This window comes from Rana temporaria, chromosome 11 (assembly GCF_905171775.1).
Source record: "Rana temporaria chromosome 11, aRanTem1.1, whole genome shotgun sequence".
In the NCBI taxonomy this organism is placed as follows: domain Eukaryota; kingdom Metazoa; phylum Chordata; class Amphibia; order Anura; family Ranidae; genus Rana; species Rana temporaria.
In genome coordinates this window covers 149,717,485-149,740,832 of record NC_053499.1, presented here as the reverse complement: position 1 = coordinate 149,740,832, position 23,348 = coordinate 149,717,485, and the positions used below count along the sequence as shown (strand labels likewise).

General features: G+C 44.9%; 1 protein-coding gene across 1 annotated transcript in view; it reads left to right on the top strand.

The window, feature by feature from the left end:
• The window catches only part of CHST8 (carbohydrate sulfotransferase 8), a 263,096-nt gene extending 258,868 nt beyond the window's left edge, over window positions 1–4,228 (top strand). Inside the window, exon 3 of the mRNA XM_040329437.1 lies at window positions 2,711–4,228. Within this exon, the coding sequence (XP_040185371.1) occupies window positions 2,711–3,844 (1,134 nt within the window). The 3' untranslated portion in view covers window positions 3,845–4,228. The remainder of the gene's footprint in view (window positions 1–2,710) is intronic.
• Window positions 4,229–23,348: the final 19,120 nt, after the last annotated feature.

The following is a 23,348-nucleotide window of genomic DNA, read 5'->3' as shown; positions in this document are numbered from 1 at the left end:
AATCTGTGTTTTTTTAAAAATCCCAAGATTATAGCTGGCCCGCCTTTTCAGTGTGTGTGTGTGTGTATACTGTGTATGTATACTGTATGGCCCCATAATCTCCTATTGCCCGAGGGCCCCATGTTTTGTCAGTCCGCCCCTGACCCCTATATATAACCCAATTTTTGGTAATGCATAAAAGATCATGTTACACCGAGTAAATGGATACCTAACATGTCACGCTTTAAAATAGTGCACACTCTTGGAATGGTGACAAACGACAACATCAGCAAAGCTTTCAATTTGTTTTCCAGGTGACCCGTTTACAGAGGAGGTCTAGTGCTAGAAATATTGCTCTTGCTGTAACATTCACAGCGATACCTCACATGTGGTGCGAACACTCTTTACATATGTGTGCTTTCGCTTCTGCACGGGAGCGCTTTAAAAAAATTATAATTTATTAATATTTATTTTATTTTAAAAAAAGTATTTGTAAACTGTCACTTGATTTTTTTTATCATTTTTATTCCTTTCACAAGAAATGTGAACATCACTTGTGATGGAGATAAGGCATGACATGTCTTCTTTATGATGACATCTGGAGTCTATAAGACCCCCATATCTTTTCTCTACCCTGTAAAGCATGAGATCAAAAATAAATAAAATAGATCTCAAGCTTTCCAGGAAATCTACCCTACCGAAAGTGCTGTAATGACGTTGCTTCGAGCCTCCTAGACCATAGAGATGGCTGTGGACTTATCCAACAAAATAGTGTTATCGAAGGAACTCCATCACCAAGAAGTACAGTGCCTTGAAAAAGTATTCATACACCTTGAAATTTTCCACATTTTGTATTTTATTGGGATTTTATGTGATAAAATCACATAGTGGCACGTAATTGTGAAGTGGAAGGAAGCTGAAGATCAGAGAGATTTCTCTAGGATACCCAGATCTGGGGGTCTCAATTGGCCAAATACCTTGGAGCATGTATATAAAAAAAAGAAGGCTTCAAATAGAGTAAAAAAGTCTAAAAAAAACGTCTATTGATAAAAGCCAAAAAGGTACTCACAAACATAGAAAATCACAAGCTCTCTAAAAGTTAGTTTGCCGGCAAACAAAATTCAAAATCACCCGCACTTTCAGGGTCATGTGGGTAGAAATGATATCAGCATGTAGCTCCGCCCTTCTGTTTTTATTTATGTTTACTATAGTTATATCACATGGTTTGTCGCTGTTGTTCTTTAGTTAATTTTTGTTCTTTAGCGCGGTATACTAAGCTGTTACAGGTATCATTCAGATATAATTTTTTTCAGTTGACTAATCCCTTCATTGTAAGAACAATCATAGCAGCTATTCAGCCGCTTGATCGTTCTTACAGGCGGTGGGAAGGGACTTCCCCGCCTCCCTCGGCTGCTTCTACCGGCTCGCCTGTGCGATTGGCGAGCCAGAGAAGGAATTCCCCAGCGCCAGAACTTAGTCATAGAAAAAGCCGAGGGCCAGATGGTCCCCAGCGCCACGTTATGACGTCACGTCTGGGCCGGCGGAAGTAAACAATGCCGGTGACTTGTCCTCAATGTTCCACTGTGGGGGAAGTTCCTTCACTCACTGCGCAGGCGCAAACTTCCCGACGGAAATCCCCGAACCTCGCCCGGCATCCAGGCTCATTCTTTAACATCCCCGTGGATTGGAGGATGTTAAAAAAAGAGCCAGGAGGCCGAGCGAGCGAAGCGAGTCGTCCGAGCGCAGCGAGGACGTGAGGCCGACTGGCCACTTTCCTCTAAGTCCACGTCGCCCTGGATGCCGGCCGCCGTTCGGGGATTTCCGTCAGCAAGTTTGCACCTGCGCAGTGCTTGAAGGAACTTTCCCGATAGCTGGAACCATCTCTGCGCATCAGTTCGCGCATGCGCTGGAACTTCCATGATACATGGAACCAGCACGGCAGATCACCGGGGACTCATATAGAATATCCTGAGATAGTAAAAAAAAAATTTTTTAAAAATCTCAGGCTTTCCAGTCTGGAGGAGAGATGTGGGGTCTTATTATTATTAACATTAAAGGATAACACTATAAGTTATTTATAAATATTAACATATATTCCTTGGGGAAAAAAAGTAAAAAATTCTATTTGGGTACAGTGTTGCATGACCGCGCAATTGGCAGTTAAAGCAACGCAGTGTCGTATCCCAAAAAATGGCCTGGTCATGAAAGAGGGGAAATCTTTTGGATCTGAAGTGGGTAAAAGAAGCCTAATGCTCCACCTGTTGGCTGAAAAAAAGAATGCATATTATTATGCATTTCACATTTACTAGACAAGAAAACAAATATTTTTTTTAATCCTGACTATATAATACACAAACTAAAATAAATCATTCACATCCCCACACGTTAAACTGATCATATTCACATGTTTTAAATTTAACCTTTAAAAGGTTGTAGATTTTATAATGGTTTTAATATTCTTGCAGGGTATGTTTACTGACAGAGCGTACTGTGGTACATAGAGAACAAATCCATTTGACTTTATCTACAACTGTCTGGTTCTGTGAAAGAAATTTTTTTTTTTTTTTTTTTTTTTTTCTGACAGTATAATGAATAAGCAAATAAAACTCTTCACGCTCCAATTGAGATAGTGTGCAGATTTGTCAGACACAACGATCTGTGTTCTTTTCACTGTATCTTGTAAGCTTTGTGTTGCGGAATTCTGAATAATTCCCTATTCTTCTATTCACAGGGCTGCACGCCTAACAATCAGTATGGAACTTCAATAGAAGCTGCTGCCAAACAGCTCCTGAACATAAACCAAGATGTACCGACGTATCCTCCTTATCAGTACTCAGCTAGTTTACACACCCCTAACCGGAGGCAGAAGACGGCAATATTTCTCAGGCGAGACAATACAAAATACAATGAGAGAAAACTCTTGAAGAAACGCAAGCATTTCCTGTTGAAAGAAACTCCAATTTTAATGCCCATCAACAGTTCTGCAGTGGATCTTATGAGATTGGAAGAGGACGACAGGAACAGCAACTGGAAAAAGCTCTACGAGGTCCAACGGCAGCGGAAAAAGCTGATGCAAGACATCTGCCTGAAGTATAAGAGTGGCAGCCGAAGGATTATCACCCCTTACCATGTCTCCAGAATCTTTGTGGAGGACAAGTACAAGATTCTCTATTGTGAGGTTCCAAAAGCCGGTTGCTCCAACTGGAAGCGAGTTTTAATGGTTCTTAATGGACTGGCCTCTTCAACCAAGGATATCCAACACAACACCGTCCACTACGGAAACTACCTTAAGAGACTGGACAGTTTTGACCGCAAAGGGATATTCAACCGCCTCAATACCTACAAGAAGATGATCTTCGTGCGAGAGCCTTTCGAGAGGTTGGTGTCTGCTTTTCGGGACAAGTTTGAGCATGCCAATAACTATTACCATCCCGTCTTTGGCAAAGCCATCATTTCAAAGTATAGGCGAAATGCCACCAGAGAAGCTTTAAGGACAGGCTCTGGAGTACAATTTAAAGAGTTTATTCAATACTTGTTGGATGTCCATAGGCCCGTTGGGATGGACATTCACTGGGACCACGTGAGCAGACTTTGCAGTCCGTGCTTGATAGATTATGACTTCATTGGGAAATTTGAGAGCATGGAAGAAGACGCTAATTTTCTCCTGCACCTTATAGGTGCTCCCCAAAATTTGACATTCCCCCGATTTAAAGACCGGCATTCAAATGAGGAAAGGACCACTAGTAAAATCACACAGCAATATTTTGCAAAATTGAGTCCACTGGAAAGGCAAAGGACCTATGACTTTTATTACATGGACTATCAAATGTTCAATTACTCCAAGCCTTTCGAAGACTTGTACTAATTATGAAACATGGAGAATGTGTTTTCTAGAAAACGTTCGCTGAGGGGAATGAGGCAGTGTTACAGATCGATAATTTCAGCTCCTGAAACTCTGAAAAATCTGATCAGTTCGTATTTTTACTTCTTAAACTTTAAGCAGCTATTGCGGATGGATATTTTAATACCACTTTCCCGATGATCTTTCAGTAAACTCATTTGGATACCTTTTCTATAAAAGTTAAATTTATTTAAGGGTAAATCCACACTTGCTGATTCTGCTAAAACTATTTCTGCTCGGAAAGAAATTATTTAACTGAAGATTTATTGTAAAAATTGTATTTTTGTTGGGTGAATAAAGTTGTTTTTAGAAAAAAATTCAAATAAAAAGGGCTAGATTTTTAATGGGGCAGTAGACTTTTTTTAAATAAAGAACTCTTATAATTCTGTACCTTGATGGCACATAACAGTGGTAACAATGCAAAGGTAAAATAAATTCCAGGTATTTATATAGTTACATCCAGCTTGGATCACTCCAAGGATCAGGTGGAGAGACATGTGGTGACATTGCGCTCTCCACCTAATTCAATCAAAGAAAGGCTTTTCAGGAAATGCAAAAGCATTCCCTGAATGGCACCCATGATCATCAGAGTACCAGAGTCTACTTCAGTGATTGACATCGTCAATGGGAATCAGCCAGGTATGGTATACATACGGTAGATACATTGGAACAATATAACTATGCAAAAAAATTCCCATCCCTGGAATTCCTCTAACATATGCTTTTATGATCCACCCTTCTGTTTCAAGTTTTGATTGGTCTGCGACCCCATTGGAGAAATGTTGCCTCAGTTTGTGACACAAGATAAAGAAATAAAGGGAGTCATTGTCTTTGAGAAAGAAAGCCACTTTAAAGTGTAAGTTCGCTCCAAATATTATTTTCAGTATTTTTGTCACCATACCTTACTGGATAAAGCTAATTGAATCTAATAATGTTTGTGAATTTGTTGCAAAATTTCGAACCCAGGGGGTCGGCAAACCCCCGAAACGCGTGCCAGAGATAGCATGCAACTGCATTTATGATGGCACGCGAGAGATGGCTGGAATATTGACAGCCCACTCATTAGCAAAGCTGGCCGGCGGCTAATCTCAGCATTTCTCAACCTTTTTACCCCAGAGGCAGGGCTAGATTAATGTAGAGGCTATTGGAGCTGCAGCTCCAGGTCCCTACTTTAATATAGGCCCAGCCAACCAAAAAGAACAGACACAGAAAGCAATGGGCTGATAGGGAGAGATCTCCCCTGATGGGCCCTACATTCTGCATGCACTGCCTGGGCGAAGCAATAGAATTGATAATGGTGAACAGTCCTAACGAAAGCCTGGTATTCTGCTTCCGTAGTGTTGTGTTAGCGCCATTCATGCCGATGCTGGTCTTTTACGGAAGCATGGGGGCTTCCACAGTGTTGGGCCTGAGCGGCTGCACTCTTTCGCCACAGAGTACGGCCCTTACAGAAACCAGGCAATTTAGTCAGACTTCCCTAGCATTACCCTTTCAAGTCTGGGCGCATTCCAGCACAGGCTCTTGGAAATGCAGAAGGGTGCCCAGTAAAGACCCACCAAAATTCTCAGCACCAAGCGCATAATGCTCTTAATCCAACCCTGCCCAGAGGAACCCTTGGAAGGATTTTCAGGTTTATGGGAAACCCCTGGTCAAAAAATTCATCAAATGTTAGTGAGACAAATGTCCCTTACATTGGTGCTCAGTGGGAAGAATTGTTATTAGTATACAGAATTTATATAGCGCCAATAGTTTGCCCAGCACTTTACAAAATAAAGGGAGACAGTACAATTCAAGTTAAGAAAGTAAGGAGGACCCTGCTTGTGAGAGCTTATACTCTAATAAAGTGTTTCAAAAAGATCAATTTTTTTTTCCCCCTTAATGCACTAAGGTAAAAAACCTTCTGGGTTCACCTTTCCCCCATATACTTACCTGAGCATCATCTCGATCCAGCGATGTGCATGAGAGCAACGGCTTTTCTGGGTCTCTCTGTCTCATCTGCTTACACAGCAATGGGATCCATTGGCTCCTGCTGCTGTCAATCATAGCCAGTGAGACAATGAGGAGAGCATGGGGGCAGGGCTGAGACACGCTCTGTGTGAATGATTTAGGCGGAGCGTGGCTTGGGAGCAAGCCTGCTCGATTGCCCCCATAGCAAGAGGCTTGCTATTGGGGGCACTCAGTGGGAGGGGGGGCCAGGACCGTCAATTTGGGACCCAAAAAGAAGAGGATCGGGTTGCTCTGTGCAAAACCATTACACAGAGCAGGTGAGTATCATTTTGTATATCTATATATAAAAAGTCTTTCCTTTAGAATCATTTTCAAGCAGACCTTCAAACTCTTTTTTTTACTGTTCATTATTCATCATTGTTGGCTCTCCAATGTGGCTTAGGCCCCAGAACAATGCCAGCACCATTTGATGTGGGGTCAATTAACCACAGCTCAAGGAACCCCGAGCAACCTCTGTAGGAACCCCATGGCTCCATGGATGTGGAGTAACTGCAGTAGCTGCTTCTTCATAAATCTGTATAGGAATCTACAGATTAGGAAGAATGGGATCATAGGTCCCCATGAAATAAAGGATTACTCTAATGAGGTGCAGTTGGTTAACAACTCCCCAACTACTGATATACAGAAGGAAGGTTCCTGCACTGCTCATAGTAACCAGTCCAATGAGTATATGAACTTTTATATATGGCTTCTAGATAATAGACTTGTCTTAACAATTGCCAGAGACAGCCCATGGGTGAGTGAGCCGCATCCAGCTAAAAGAGGAGATTGTGCGCGTCGGCTCATGATTAAGATTATATTGATCTCCTGAGCCAGCGGGAAAGGTGTCTCTCCTTCATCCAGCGCTTGTTCGATATCAGTCAATATAATCTTCTGTGTATTACACACCTCGGTGAACAGAGGAAATTGTATCACTCTTCATGAACAGGTTCTGTTACCATAGGTCAGCCAGTACACGACATTCCCGCGCACTACATGCGCCACCAGACAGCTAAGGAAAAACAGTATTGACTCCGTATGGTAATTCTGAAGTGTTATTTTATTTATTGAGCTCTACGGACTCCATCTTTCTTCCTACTCTTAAAGTAGACTGCTCAGGCGAGTAATTTGCGAGGTGGCTCAGAAATTCACAGACCACAATATCCCAGCGGACCCCGCGTTCTTTCTCCTGCATGCATCTAACATCCAGGATAAAGTATGCAAAAAAAACGTGATTAGGCACCTTTTGGATGCAGCCAAGGCCTGCATTCCCCTCCATTGGAAGGCTACACTTCCGCCGACAATACCCCAGTGGATCGAGAGGTTGGAGGAGATTAAGCGCATGGAGGACCTTGTCCTCACAGTGCACGACAGACAGGAAACATTCAAAAACACCTGGCAACTGTGGAATATCTTCATATACTCGGCTGAGGGCCAAGCACTGAGGGAGCCCGCGGCTGATGTGTGAACGTATACCTTTCAACATGTTCCCTCCCGCCCCAGACCTACCGGAGCGTAGGTCAGTAAGTAAGGGAACTCCCAGCCCCCCCCCCCCTCCCTCCCTCCCTCCCTCCCTGTAACTTATCTACAGCGTGCACTATTTTGCTTTTGTCGGCCTGCGTGGCCTTGTCCCTGTTTTACAAATAAAAGAAACAAACAAAACAAATAGAAAAAAAAAATAGACTGCTCAGTAATATAAAGTGGGACTGTGTCCTTAAAACAAAATAGCAGGAAGGTATCTACAGACTATTCCCCATGGACCAGATGTGGCCCTCTGCTTGCCCTTATCTTGCTGTTATGGCACTATTCCTCCTACTGACACCAACAATGAGGCACTATTGATTGCACCAATAATCATGCATCATTCCACTGATAGCAATGATAGGACACTATTCCTCTCATGATACCAACATCATACCGATGATGGGTTACTATTCCATCCCACTGACACCAAAAATTGTCACTATGGCTCACACCAATACTAATAATGGGGCACTATTCCTCCCATGATACCAACAATGGGGTACCGTTCCTCCTATTAAAGCAACAATGGGCTACTTTTTCTCCTATGATACCAACGATGGGGTACTATTTCTCACATGATTCAAAAAAAAAATCACTTTTGCTTATACCAATTACAAAGATGGGGCACTATTCCTTTTCCTAATGACCACAGGCTCCATGTAATTTTCTTACTTCCACTGACAACCAATTATGAAGCATTGTTCAATCCTCCTGACACAAGGGTATTTTCTACTCCCATTGGCCACAGTCCGTCCCCCCTAAAGTCTGAACGACAGTAATCTGGCTCTTTGTTTAGAAAGTTTGGAGACCCCTGCTATACTGTTTATCTTCTGCAATAAAGGCTTCCTACCTTCCTCCTCACAATCTTCTATTTACACCATACACTGAAGTGCTCATGTACAGCTCAGTCTACAATTCCAGCATCTGCCTGGTGTCTGGAGGAATCAACTCCTGTGCCCAATGCCCATGTGCGAGTGTTATGTCATCCCATATACAAACAGAGAGCAGATCGCGCTAATATACATGATGAGCTGTGTACAAAGAAGCTAATATCAAATAAATGACACTATATGCAAATATGTTATAACATATATAAATACTTAGTGAAAAATATAAATCTCTTAGTGAAAAAATATGAAAAATTAAGTGGATAAAAGTCATTGAAGTGAGCTAAAGTCCACCATGAAGAAAGTTCATAATAAAGATGTCCCCAGTGCAGGATCAATGAAACATCCCAGGAAAAGTGATGAGAAAGGCACTTCCACCAAAGAAGGCACTTCCACCACTGCCTGTTACCGAATCTTATTGGTCTCTGTTTAGGGAGACCCAACACAGCATGAAATTATATTATTCAAACAGGTTTGTCCAGCTCAGAACGATCGATCATCTCAGCCAACCCAAGTTAAATATATGCAAAGAAGAAGGGCTCATATAGTGTAAAATCCTCACGTTTTGGAAATAAAAGGGTATGCACTTACATCAAGTCAGTCAGTAAAGGCATCCAGTAAAATTCGAGCCGGCCAGCTCTAAAACAAACACCCGTATCTTCCGGGTTCAATCACAATGCGCGGTGACGTCAGAACGTCGCCTCCCTACGTTTCGTCTCGAAGGGGACGTGCTCTCTGTTTGTATATTTGTTTGGTGTAGTATAACACTTTTTGGTCGCACCTTTTTCACTTTTAATTTTAATATTTCGGAACGAGCGCAATAATTTCTCCATTTACCGTCATGTCATCCCACACTGACCAATCAATGCAGTTAAAGACCCAACACCTGGAAGAAGCTGAGAAGATATCAGTTTTGGAGGAGCAGATTCGCTGATGTCACATCGCTGGAGCGCAGGTATTTGCAAACTTTTGTCTTCTGCTTTTGCAAATCTCAATCAATAAATTCCTGACATGTCACAATATACATAACAGTACAGTATCTTTTATTTATTTTTTAAGAAAAGCCCCACCTTTTATTATTAAAAAGCCATCCCTGAGCGCAAGTACTTCAGTTCTATCTAGGCTGAGATAATGTCATTAGTCTGCTGCAGGCAGGAGGAATCTTTTCCTCAGTCTCCCCTTTCCCAATGACCAGACCACACATTATAACTTTGTAGCAAGAGGGGCTGATGTTTGCCCGACATTTGTGAGTACAGCCAGGAACTGCACAAAGCCAGAATTTACATGATTGTGTCATTTCTGAGCTGCCATCTCAATCCATGAAGTGGGTGACCCTGGATAACGCCGGAACAAAGATGGTGCCATTCTTCTGAAAATAAATTGCAAATGAAGGGATTTTTTTGGTGGTGGGGTATGGTGATCTCGGTGAGAGGTAATAAATACCTGGAAGTGTTACACTGACATATTACTAGGGAGTATAGATTTCTGTATTGCTATGGCATTGTGGGTGGGGTAGGAATCTTGCACCCCATGTGCATTCCTTGCTAGGGAAGAGACACCAGCTCCCTAAGTGATGTATGGAATGGAAGCAAAGGACGCATTTTCCGGTTCATTACACATTGGGTGGGTTGCAATTATCCACCAAACAGACCAACAGAACTAATTTCTAATTACGCTCCACCAGTTCAGACATGGGAGTGGTTCTCTGATATTCCTTTATTAATATATGACTCCATCATCATCCACCTAAATCTAAAAGTTCACCTACCCTACAAACCAGTCATTCTCTACAAGGTTTCCATGGAACCCTAGCTGACTGACCTCCCATTTGGTGGTGCCTTCAGAATACCAGTGCCTTCAAAGTTCCAGTGCCAAAAACAGTGCCTTCATAGTTCTAGTGTCAACAACAGTGTCTTCATAGTCTCAGTCCCAGCAACAGTGCCTAAATAGTACCTTTGCCTTCATAGTTCCAGGCCCAGCAACAGTGCCTTCAGAGTTCCAGTGCCAACATCAGTGCCTTTATAGTACCAGTGCCTTCATAGTTCTACTGCCAACACCAGGGCCTTTGTAGTACATGTGCCTTCAGAGTTCCAGGGCCTTCATAGTACCAGTGTCTACCTAGTTTTAGTGCCAGCAACATTTCCTTCATGGTACCAGTGTCTACCTAGTTCCAGTGCCAACAACAGTGCCTTCATAGTACCAGTGTCTACCTAGTTCCAGTGCCAACAACAGTGCCTTCCTAGTTCCAGTGCCAACAACAGTGCCTTCATAGTACCAGTGTCTTCACAACAACAGTGCCAACTGCATGACATGACATTGATGATTATTTGTAGAGGTGACATGCTTCCCACTAGTCACCAACGTAAAGGGCATTATTCCCACAAATCTAAAATAAACTGGTTTTAGCAAGGGTTCCCCGAGACCTAAAATAATATAATTTCATTGGTTCTTCTGGAGTTAAAGGCTTAAAAGGGTTGCTTTAACCCACCTCCCGACCCCCCATAGGGTAGACTGCCATGGAGGTATCTGTTATTATGCCCTGTCGGTGAAAGGGTCTTTGTTGAGCTGCAAAGTGTGACTGTAGCTTCAGCAGGCAAAGCAGAGAATGCTGCAAATGTCTGTTATATCAAAGAGAACCTGTCATGGGAGTAATATTTACACTTTAGCAGACCTCCTGATGCTGTCAGCCTGCCTGTCATACTAAGCCTCTGGCTTCTCCGGGACCCGGGGGCTCACTTTGTGCTGGACTTATGAAGCATGAAATCTAGGTCAGTAATCTGCAGGTTAATAATCCTCTGGATGGGGAGTCATTCACATGTGCCTAGAACCCCCAAACGCATCTTCTCTATTATCTGTACTATAGAAGAGCTCCAGTCTGTCTGTGTGAAATGTCTGGGTATTGTACGCCTCATCTGCAGGATACTAGAGGTCCCTCCGCTACATTGTCTACTTCTCTTCAAGCTTTTACCCTTAACGGAAATAAATTTCTGATGAAAAATGTTATAACACAGCCATTAAATTGCTGCGACTCTGATCTCTCCTCAATTCCTTTTGTTGCTGCTGTTGCTGTGTTCTTATAAGTAATTTGATTTGCACGACGTCTATCAAAAGACCTGCTCCGGCAATAAAACCGGCAGAGCCTATGAATTATTAAACTATATTGAGATTCTTATGTAGCACACAGAATTGCTCACTGAAGCTGAATAGGAAGCCAGCAACTCTTAGCATGGAGAACTACAAGTCTCAGCTTGATGGTGCAGGATATATTAAAGAGAACCGGTCACAGCTGAGAAGTAATGCAAGGATCTCAATGTTCTGTTCTAAATTGTTATATTTGAGTAGGCTTTTCATTTACTCCTTAATTTTCTTTACTTAGGGTCCTTTAATACTATGCCGTTGTAGTAACTGTGGGCTCTACTACAATGTGCAGGAACACACGTTAGGATCGGTAGATGTAAGTTGAAGAGCAAGTCAATGCACATTAGTGCATTGTGGCACGTAGCCCGAAAAAAAAAAACACAAGCCAGTTGTCGGCATTCCTTTTCCAACGCTGAGAGTGTAAGGAGAGGAGAGCCGATAACTGGCTTGTGTGAAAGGGGCATCTACACTTATAATTAGGGCAATGATTATCAGTGCCCATCAGTGTCGCTGATCCCCTACGGGGCCACACAATGAGATTGGAAGAGAAGTGGTTTACCTTAAAGGGGTTGTAAAGTCAGGAGTTTTTTTTTTTATCTTACTGCATTCTATGCAGTAAGATAAAAAGCCTTCTGTGTGCAGCAGCCTCCCTAATACTTACCCGAGCCCCATCCCTGTCCAGGAAAGTCTTGGTTGTCTGAGACTCTCCCTTCTGATTGGCTGAGACACAGCAGTGGTGTCATTGGCTCCCGCGGCTGTCAATCAAAGTCAGTCAGCCAATTAGGGTAGAGAGGGGGTGGGGCGGGGTCGCAGCTCCGTGTCTGAATGGACACAGGGTCCGAGCTGTAACTCGGCTGGGGTTCCCCCATAGCAAGCCTGCTTGCTGTGGGGGTACTGAACAGGAGGGAGGGGCCAGGAGCACAGAAGAGGCAGCCAAGAAAAGGAGGATCAGGGCTGCTCTGTGCAAATCCACTACTCAAGGTAAGTAATTATAACATGTTTGTTATTTTAATTGAAATTATTTAGACTTTACAGTCACTTTAAGCTGTACACAGGTTTTTCACTGTCAGGGCAGTAAGGATGTGGAATTTTCTTCCACAATCAGTGGTGTCAACAGGAAGTATTGATAGTTTCAAAAGACTCTTGGACGTGCATCTTATTGAACACAATATACAGGGATATGGGAAAGAATTAACTAAACAAACACACACCAGGTTGAACTGGATGGACTCTTGTCTTTATTCAACCTTACTAACTATATATGTAACTGTCAGTGCAGCAGCCACCCCCTATTCATGCGTCCGGCCCCTTTCAGCGGCTGGGGTGTTTTTTTTTTTTAAGCACCTGATTAGAGACAGAGGCTCCAATAGGCTTCAAAATAGGGTGGGCTCGTGGCGCAGACCACTGCGCTTGGAGCCCACCCATGTGTTACAACAGCGAATTAATACTATGAAGAGCAGGGGAACGGGAGGCCTCTGTCGAGCATGGGAAGCCGCGATGGGGTAAGTTCGAGTCCGACTGACCGTCCCACCGACAGGAGGGGTTGTCGGTGGAAAATGTTATTGCCACCCCCCCAAAAAAATAAAAATTTACTGGCTGCGGTGTGGGAAACAGTTAAATATGACAAGTTCCACCTGGAGATTGTGACTTCATCCGCCTGCCTCTCCACCTCAGCCACTCAGAGGAAGCCTTGTCTTCATTCATAAAAATACAAGGCTTCCTGTGAATGGGTGAGCAGCGCTCATCTCAACTCGATTTTGTTCCAGGCACGGGACTAGCAGTCCCCATACTGCTGCCGAAACACAGCGCTGTATACTGTATGTAGCTGAAGATACAGAAAGCAACTTTTGAAATGACATTAACACGCCAACACTGATCTGCACCAATGGGGTTCGGAGGTCCATTTATAATGAGACATCGTCACAGTTGTAGCGCCTTCGCTGTAACATCCACCCATAACGTATTTCATCCACTTAGAGCGCCATCAATAGTTCTAATTTACAAACAAGCACATTCCAGCAAATGAATAGACGCTGTATTACCCGCCGTCTGCAACGCGTCTCTGCCGCTATGAATTATTCTAAAGGGCTTGATGGCAAATCAATAGCCCTTGTTGTAATGTATTCTCCATAATGGAAATGAAAGCGGAGCTCTTCCTACTCTCCGTCGTCCGCATGTATTTCCAGGCAGCCATAATAAGGCAAATTATTGATAATGGAAAATAACTTTAATTGAAAGATTTATATGGAACGTCTCCTCAGATAAAGAGCGCTGAAATTCCAAATTTGTATTTAATTGCACGGCTTTTTTCACCATCCATCATGCTTAGTTCTCAATTAATTCAGCCTACAAGACGATAGAGGGAGCGTCGATATGTCAGCGGTGACATCTCCGTTCAGAGCGCCTGTGGAAGACGGAAACGCTCCCCGAGCTTGAAAGTGAAAGTTCCCTTTTGACTGGAGAAAGAATCTCCTCCGGATCAACAGACAGCGCCCTCCAAATGTTCACTGCAGAGCAGCTTAGAGTACTGCAGGGGATGCTTGTCATTAGAACTCAAGCCCTGAGCAAACACTTGAAGATAAAGTGGTTGTAAGGTCTCCACAATAAACTTCCATGATATGTTTTCTTCTGGGGTAAAAGTAATGGCAGCGTGGTCTTTTTTCCAGCAATATAGGGCCAGATTCACGTACAGCGGCGTATCTTTGAGCGGGCGTAGCGCATCCCATATGCGCTATGCCGACGTAACATAGGCAAGACCAGTATTCGCAAAGCACTTGCTCCCTAAGTTACGGCGGCGTAGCGTAAATGGGCCAGCGTAAGCCCGCCTAATTTAAAATAGGAAGGTAGTGGGCGTGTTGTATTAAAATTAACCGTGACCCCATGTAAATGAATGGCCGAACGAACGGCGCATGCGCGCGCATGCTCAGAATCACGTCGCCTATACTCCCTAAGATACGATGGCTCAATGCGTACGATGTGAACGTAACCTACGCCCAGCCCCATTCACATATGACTTACGTAAACAACGTAAAATACGACGGCTGTTCCGACATCCATACCCTAACATGACTTACCCCTGCTTTAGAAGGGATAACTTTACGCCGGACGTACGCCTTACGTAAACGGCGTTGCTAACTGTGATGGGCGCAAGTACGTTCGTGAATGGGCGTATCTAGGTCATTTACATATTCGACGTGTAAATCGATGGAAGCGCCCCTAGCGGCCAGCGTAAAAATGCACCCAAGATACGACGGCGTAGGAGACTTACGTCGGTCGGATCAAGCCAAAATTCAGGCGTATCTTGTTTCAAGAATAAGGCGCATAGATATGACGGCGCATCCTAGAACTTACGTCGGCGTAAGTCGTACGTGAATCTGGGCCATAATCTTTAAATCCATTTCCCAGCAGTTCCTTCACATGGTTTTCTCTGGTTTTTACTCCCTAACAGAGGGACTCCAGTGGGAGGGACTCACATCACTCTGCTTGTTTAGTTTCAAGAGGGGAGGGGCAGGACAGGGAGAGGAGGGGCTTCACACAGACCATGGAAAGGACAGGGAGAGCAGGATGATGAAAAGTCTATTGACAGGAACAGGCAGGATCAACCTGGTATTATACTATATGGAAAAGGATAAATAACATTGCATAAAATTACTAGAGCAAAAATAATGAAGGAAGGAAGGATCCAGTGGCGACCTATCCATTAGGGGCTCATGGGCGCCTCTCCCCCTATCCATCTAATCCACCTAATCTACATGCAGGGCACTAGCGCATGGATTCCAATGGGGGGGGGGGGGTTTGAAGCACGTAATTTGAGCCTGAGGATTTAACAGACTTTAAAAAAAGGTGGGCTCAGGGCGCAGAGCACTGCGCTCTGAGCCCACCCAGTTGTGTGACAATAACAAATGATTATTCGGTATTGTCACACTAATCCTCCTCCCGGACAATCGGGAAGCGTGTCACGAGACCCGTCACCCGATTGGCTGAAAGGACTGGCGATCCTATTGGACAACTAGGAGGAGGAGGGAGGAGACGCACGGCGGAAGCCAACGTGATGCAGAGGAGGAGGAAATGCCTGTCCACCGCCCGCCTGCCCCGAACCTAGATGGGGTAAGTGCGTGACTGGATGACCGATCACGAGACCCCCCGGGGGAATGTGAGTCAATCAAATCCAATGACGCGAGCGCCGGGGCCGAGTCCTGCTCTCTCTGTCAATAGACGCAGCAGCAGGACTCTGGAGTGCGCCTGCAGGGTGTCCTGGAGGAGAGTGCTGCTTCGACAGGGCACTCGAGAAGAGGAGGAGCCAACAACACGACTAAGGGACCCCAGAATAGGAGGATCGGGACCACTTGGTGTAAAACCAATTGCACAGAGGAGGCAAGTATGACATGTTTGTTATTTAAAAAAAAAAAAACAACAAGGGTTTGGTAAACTTTAACTCTAATGTTCACAGTGTAGCCGCTCCGCATTAGCGGTAGAGTGCCGCTAGTTTTAGCAGGACTTTATGGTAACTTTGGCTGCACTTTTCGCTCGCTAGCGGGCGCTTTTAACCCCTACTAGCAGCCGAACAAAGGGTTAAAATTGCCCGTGTTGCGGTGCTTCAGCAGCGCTGCCCATTCATTTCAATGGGCAGGGTGTTCTGGGAGCTGTGTATACAGCGCTCACAAACTGCCCCAAAGATGATGCTTGCAGGTATGTTTAGAACAAGCACACCGCCCCAGTGTGAAAAGAAACCCTGACATGAATGGGGAGGCAGTTAGTTAGAAGCTATTTCTAGCGCTAAAACGCCTGAAAACCGCCTCAGTGTGAAAGCAGCTTATGTTGGAGTGGCACTTTAAGGCATTCTTTCAATTTAAACACGTTAATGTAATGCCACCGCTGAGATCATTTAGTGGCAATGGCAGGTAACGCTAAAATGTAAACCCCTGCCCTGCCTTCCAAAAAAAAAAACACTAAATGTTCGCAAGCTCATCAGAAGGGAAGGAGTGCTGCGTTATCTCTTCCCCTCCCCCAGCCTGGCACCGCGGGGTAGCGGGAGAGATCAGCAATATCTCTAATTACGCTATGGTAATTCGGATCTGTGGAAGTTAATGTCTGTCAAATCCCTCAGTGCTGCGGGGTTATAAAAGAACAGAATTATTGGCAGTTGTTGAGATCTATGGACCTGCAAATCTGGAAGTAGCTCAGTAAAAATCACCCTTCCCTCTTACTGTTTAATACCCAGACACTCAAAAAGTTCCGACAAACTGCACTGAAGTTTTAGTGCTGATGTAAAACAAATCCCTATTATCTCATTTGCGCTTTACAATGGGGGACCTTTCTGTAACCTTACAAGCCTGACATGTCCCAGTATACAGAACCAGTACCGCACGGGTCAACTGCTCTTTTTGTCCAGGGGTGAGGAGAGCGCTTATACTCACCTGATCCTTCCACCGTAAAACGGCGTCCCCCCCACGGTCCAGTAGTGGACAGTTCTTGGTCTATGGAGTATGCTCTAGATTTGATGACATCAGGAACAGTCCACAGCTCAAGATTAGGGATGAGCCGATCACTCCCCCGTTCGGTTCGCACCAGAACCTTCGAACGGACCGAACGTTCGCGCGAACATTTTGAACCCCATTGACGTCTATGGGACTCGAACTTTCGAATTTAAAAGTGCTCATTTTAAAGCCTAGTATGCAAGTTATTGTTGTAAAACGTCTATTATTATCTTTATGTTACTGGCCGCTTCCTGTATATAGATTCACCAGGTACTTCCTCGATGCCGCAATGTCTCCTGGGAGCTTTTGTCATTGTTCCCAGGAGACATTGCGGAGGTCTGCCGCGAGTTATCGCGGGATTTAGAAAGAACTCTTTGACAATGGCAAAATCTCCCAGGAGACATTGCGGCATCGAGGAAGTGACGGAATACCCGCACACTACCCGATGAATCCATATACAGGAAGTGACGGAATACCCGCACACTACCCGATGAATCCATATACAGGAAGCGGCCAGTAACATAAAGGATTACTAAGGTACAGTGGATCGAAAAAACAAAACATGCAGTTTAGTAATTCTGCATATGAGCGTATAATTTTTTTTTTTTTTTTTTTGGTGGGGGAGTGGATCTTGTGTGGGAGTTCCCACACTTTCTCCCCAGGACTTGACCCCTGGGTCTGAGATTTCAATAAAGAGAACCTGCTTAAGTAAAAAGAAGTTATAAAATAGGGAGAGCTATTGGTGTCCTACGTGATACAATAAAGTTGTAGCACCCTCCCAAAATAGGGTGCTAGGAAAATCTAGTTGTTGGCTTGTTCTGTAACCAGAGGAACTGAGATAGATTGCCTGGGTTTGTTTATAGCTCCACAGCTTGGCGATTTGATTGTTTCGCCTGTCTCTGTGAAGATCCTTCCAGAGCATAGGGTGTGAAATTGTAATGCCTAGTCTGAATATTTGCCATGCTCTGGCCAATCCCTGGGGAGGTGTGCCTAGTAGGTGGTCAGAGAGGTGGTAAATTGGCTGGAACCATCGTCAGAATGTCCTTCCACAAGAGGGAACTGATCTGTGAGTTTCAATGGGCTGTTTGCTCCTAGAGCACCCCTAGACTGGCTGCTGGACTACTCACCTATGAATGGGGTCTAAGGAATGGTCCTACTCCATGATCTGTTAATAGAGTCAAATCCCTGTACCACAGTCTACCCATGGTCCTCAGCCATAAATGGATGGACTGTTCCAGTTTGTCTACTTGTATTATGAATCAAAGTGGTTGTAAAGGCACGTGTTGTTTACCTTTATGCATTCTATGCATGATGGTAAAAAAACCTGTGTGCAGCAGCCAGTCCAGTCCACGTAATACTTACCTGAGCCCCATCTCTATACAGCGATGTCCACGAGAGCCTTGGCCCTCCAGGGACTCGCATTGCTTATTGGCTTTTGGCTGTCAATCACAGCCAGTGAGCCCATCAGGAGACAAAGGGGGCGAGGCCCAGACATTGCGCTGTGTGTGAATGGACACACAGAGCTGTGGCTTGGGAGTGCACCCGCTTGGGTGCTTGCTGTGGGGGCACCCAGCAGGAGGGAGGGGCCAGGAGTGAGGGAGCTGAAAAAAGGAGGATCCGGGCTTCTCTGTGCAAAACCATTACACAGAGCAGGTAAGTATGACATGTTTGTTATTTTAATGTAACAAACAATGGTTTGGTAACACTTTAAGCTTATGGTCCCCAGCTGTAAGGACTTGGACTGTTCCATTATCCTTCTTTGTGCTGCCAATTCACATTGTGGCCCCCAGCTGTAAGGACTTGGACTGTTCCATTCTCCTTCTTTGTGCTGCCAATTTACATTGTGGCCCCCAGCTGTAAGGACTTGGACTGTTCCATTCTCCTTCTTTGTGCTGCCAATTTACATTGTGGCCCCCAGCTGTAAGGACTCTGACTGTTTCAGTCTGTCATCATCTGTGCTGAACTTTCTCTTATGGTCCTCAGCTGTGAACGATAGACTGCTGCTTAGAGAGAGGTTTCCTCTGCAGAATTGTGCTCAAGCATTTCGGAGTATCCCATTCCCCATTGTCCTCTTCCTGTTGCACGTTTCTTCAGCAATAAATACTAAAATGGCAACTCCTAGACTGTTTACTGAGCCGAAGGGAATGGACTGCTACTGGGTGCCTGGCTGCCACTGCACTGTTTTGGGAAAGAACCTGTTAAATCTACAGCGACCCATTCAGGGGGCAGCGCTACAAAGGTAAAAGGAAAAAAGTAAACACCTAAGCACTTAACCCCCCCCAAGAAAGGAAATTATGAGCCTGTCCCACCCCCACGCATGTCACTGATGACCTGTTAGGGCCTTTAAAGCATCACTTATGGAAAATATTGGGTACTGAATTTTATTGCCTTTCACAGAGGCACACAATTTTAAGCCTTGGCATGTTGGGTATCTATCTATTCATCATTTGTTTTTTAATTATCCCACAGCAGGGGTTTAAATTGAAAAGCAGATCTGGCCTCTCATTGAGGACCATACACCACCGGGAGAAAAGGAAGAGAGTCAGGATGCCCACTAACACACAGATCCTTTCTCTATCTGCAGAGTAGAGAGCGTCCTGACTCTCCTGTAGTCCAAGGGAGGGGGCGAGCATGACACTCCACACCAGGGAGAAAGCCTTGCATTACTGTGTGGAGTTACAGACAGAAGAACAGGAAGTGAGGATTTCTCAGAAGAAATAAGGACATTTAAAAGCAAAATGGAAGGATGAGGTAAGTGAAGGAGGACTGCACTAAGGTAAAGGAAGCTATTTAGGAAAAAATAAATTGTACCTTTACATCCCCTTTAAGACACCTGGAAAAATATTTTAAATAAAATACTGCATCTTGGCTGGGTCCCTGGGAAGCAGACTGGATCCTGGACTAGAGCTTTAAGGTGAAGAGATTTCACTCTCTGACTGTAGCAGTTCCATAGCTATAAATTTAGTTGCTCACTTATTAAACTCACTTGTTCTTCAGAATTGCTTTTTGAGAACAGAATTTTATTTTTTTCAAAGCATGATTTTGATGGATCTTTTTGATGGAAAGTAACAATATTGTAACCAAATTTTCATTTACAGGTTATGGAATATATCCTGGACAACCCAGAGAATGGACATGCTGATGCTGCCACCTAGCGGACAATTTCAGGAACTGCTGCACAGCAGACTGTATTGTGTGGGCAGTCATTTAGGATTATTGTCCCTTGAGAATGCTGCTTGGCAACTAATTAGTGGAAATTTACAAGTCTCCAGATGGACGGGGGGGGGGGGGGCAGCACACTAATTAATAGTTCTCTTTGCATCACCCACTAATATATTTCTGTCTGGCAGCTGAAAGGACACAGCAGTGGCAGAATGGTGACAGAAGACATCTCATTCTGTACCTAAAACTATTCTACAACAGACTGAGTGTTAAAGTAACAGGCAACACTTTTTGTGAACAAATGACTGTATACGTTGTATATCTTTTTTCCTTTCACTTCTCTCTCTCTCTCTCTCTCTCTCTCTCTCCTTTTCTCTCTCTCTCTCCTTTTCTCTCTCTCCTTTTCTCTCTCTTCCTCTTTCCTTCCCTGTCTCTCTTATTCTCCCTTTCTCTCTCCCTCCTTTTCTTCCACCATCTCCATCTCTCTCTACCCCTTTCTTCCACCATCTCTCTTTCTCTCCCTCTCTCCCCCCTTTTCTTCCACATCTCCATTTCTCTCCCCCCTTTTTTTCCCCACCATCTCCATCTCTCCCCCCCCTGTTCTTCCACCATCTCTCTCTCCCCCCCTTTTCTTCCACCATCTGTCCTTCTCTCCCCCCCTTTCATTCACCATCTCTCTCTCCCCCTTTTTCTTCCACCATCTCTCTCCCCCCCACCACTGTATTCCACCATCTCTCTCTCTCTCCCCCCCTTTTCTTCCACATCTCTCTCCCCCTCCTTTTCTTCAACCATCTCTCTCTCTCCCCCCCCTTTCCTTCCACCATCTCTCTCTCTCTCTCCCCTATTTTCTTCCACCATCTCTCTCTCTCTCTCTCTCTTCCACCATCTCTCTCTCTCTCTCTCTCTCCTTTTCTCTCTCTTCCTCTTTCCTTCCCTGTCTCTCTTATTCTCCCTTTCTCTCTCCCTCCTTTTCTTCCACCATCTCCATCTCTCTCTCCCCCTTTCTTCCACCATCTCTCTTTCTCTCCCTCTCTCCCCCCTTTTCTTCCACATCTCCATTTCTCTCCCCCCTTTTTTTCCCCACCATCTCCATCTCTCCCCCCCCCCTGTTCTTCCACCATCTCTCTCTCCCCCCCTTTTCTTCCACCATCTGTCCTTCTCTCCCCCCCTTTCATTCACCATCTCTCTCTCCCCCTTTTTCTTCCACCATCTCTCTCCCCCCACCACTTTATTCCACCATCTCTCTCTCTCTCTCCCCCTTCCCCCTTTATTCTACCATCTCTCTCCCCCTTCCCTTCCACCATCTCTCTCTCTCCTCCCTTTTCTTCCACCATCTCTCTCTCCTCCCTTTTCTTCCACCATCTCTCTCTCCCCCTCCCCCTTTATTCCACCATCTCTCTCCCCCCCTTTCCTTCCACCATCTCTCTCCCCCCCCCTTTCCTTCCACCATCTCTCTCTCCCCTATTTTCTTCCACCATCTCTCTCTCTCTCTCTTCCACCATCTCTCTCTCCCCCTTTTCTTCCACCATCTCTCTCTCTCTCTCTATCCACCCTTTTCTTCCACCATCTCTCTCTCTCCCCTATTTTCTTCCACCATCTCTCTCATTGCTTAACAGTTTGAGATTAAAAAGTTCTGAGGATGAAAATATGGGAGCTTCTATTGCTGAATTGCTTTTTCCAAGTGCAGGTTCCAGTAGGTAGCCAGTGAAGTCTAAAAAGTCTAAACTCCCATTCAGCATGCTTGTTTCATGTTAATCTTAGTTAATATTCCAATCGCACACCTTCCTGGAGAAACGGCTCATAAATACAAAAATGGGTGCTGAAGCGATCACCAGCTGGGTACTGGAACAATAAACCATATGAACATATTCGCCAGCACACCACGGATCGTATAAAACATCCAAAAGTTTTAATGCAAAGGAAGCCATCACAAGAAATGCAACGTTTCGAGGCCATGCAGGACCTCTTCGTCAGGCAAGTGATAAAGTCAGTGCAACACCATTACATATATGGAGACAGCCATCAATTAGAACATGTGAAAAAAATTACATAAGGGAGTGATTATGTAATTTTTTTCACATGTTCTTATTGGTGGCTGTCTCTATATATTTAATAGTTAATGGTGTTGCACTGACTTTTTTATCACTCGTCTTACGAAGAGGTCCTGCATGGTCTCGAAACGTTGCATTTCTTGTGATGCTTCCTTTGCATCAACACTTCTGGACGTTTTATACGATCCGTGGTGTGCTGGCGAATATGTTCATATGTTTCATGTTAATGGCGGCAGCCCCACCCAGACCCTGAACCCTTAAAAACAAGTCAGCAGTGACAACTGCAATCTTTCTACCCACAAACGTTTACTGTTTATGGCACGGTTTTGAAGGAACGCTACGGGTATGCCATTATTTCAGAGTGAATGCGCCGGCGACGTCACCGGCTGCATCCTAAATGGTCCAGATTCACAGAGAGCAAGGCGCACATTACGCCGCCGTAGAGTAACCAATGTACGCTACGCCAACGCAGCGGCAAGCATTGCATTCAGCAAGCCAGTGCTCCCAACGCTGCGCCAGCATGGCGTGGGTTTCGAAGGCCTACGCCGGCGTAGGTGGAAGTGGGCGTGACCCATGCAAATGAGACGTGACCCCATGCAAATGATGGGCCGAGCGCCAGACAGGTACATATTACGAACTGGGCATGCGCCATGACGTGGACGCACCCCTATGCGCCTGCTCACAACCACGCCGGCAAAACTGCCTAAGCTACACCTGAACACTGCGTACGCCGTGAACATAACGTATGCCCAGCCAGACACACGTCCAACGCACAATACGCCGGCTTGTGTTCCCTGGTGCAGACCTGAGCATGTCTGTTGCTGGGTTGCACCTCCTTTATGGGGAATAACTTTACACCGGACGTACAACTTACGTGCATCTTGCGTAGCATGCGCCGGGCACACGCACGTTTGTGAATCGCCGTATTTCCCTCATTTGCATGTTTGAATGGCTAATCAATGGGAGCGGCACCAATGGTCCCAGCCTAAATGTGCGCCCACTGTACGCCGGCGTAAGCAAGATACGTCGGCGGGGTGTAGCCTGTTTTTAGGCGCATATTAGTTTGTGGGTCTGGCGCACAGATACGACGGCGCACATTTGCACTTACGTCGGCGTAACTTGTTATAAGTCGGCATAAGTGCTATGTGAATCTGGGCCAATATTTCCTGAACGGTGCCTATAATAAGCCTGCCTTTTGGTAAAAAAAAAAATCATACATGGGAGTTATCTCCCACTTGTATGG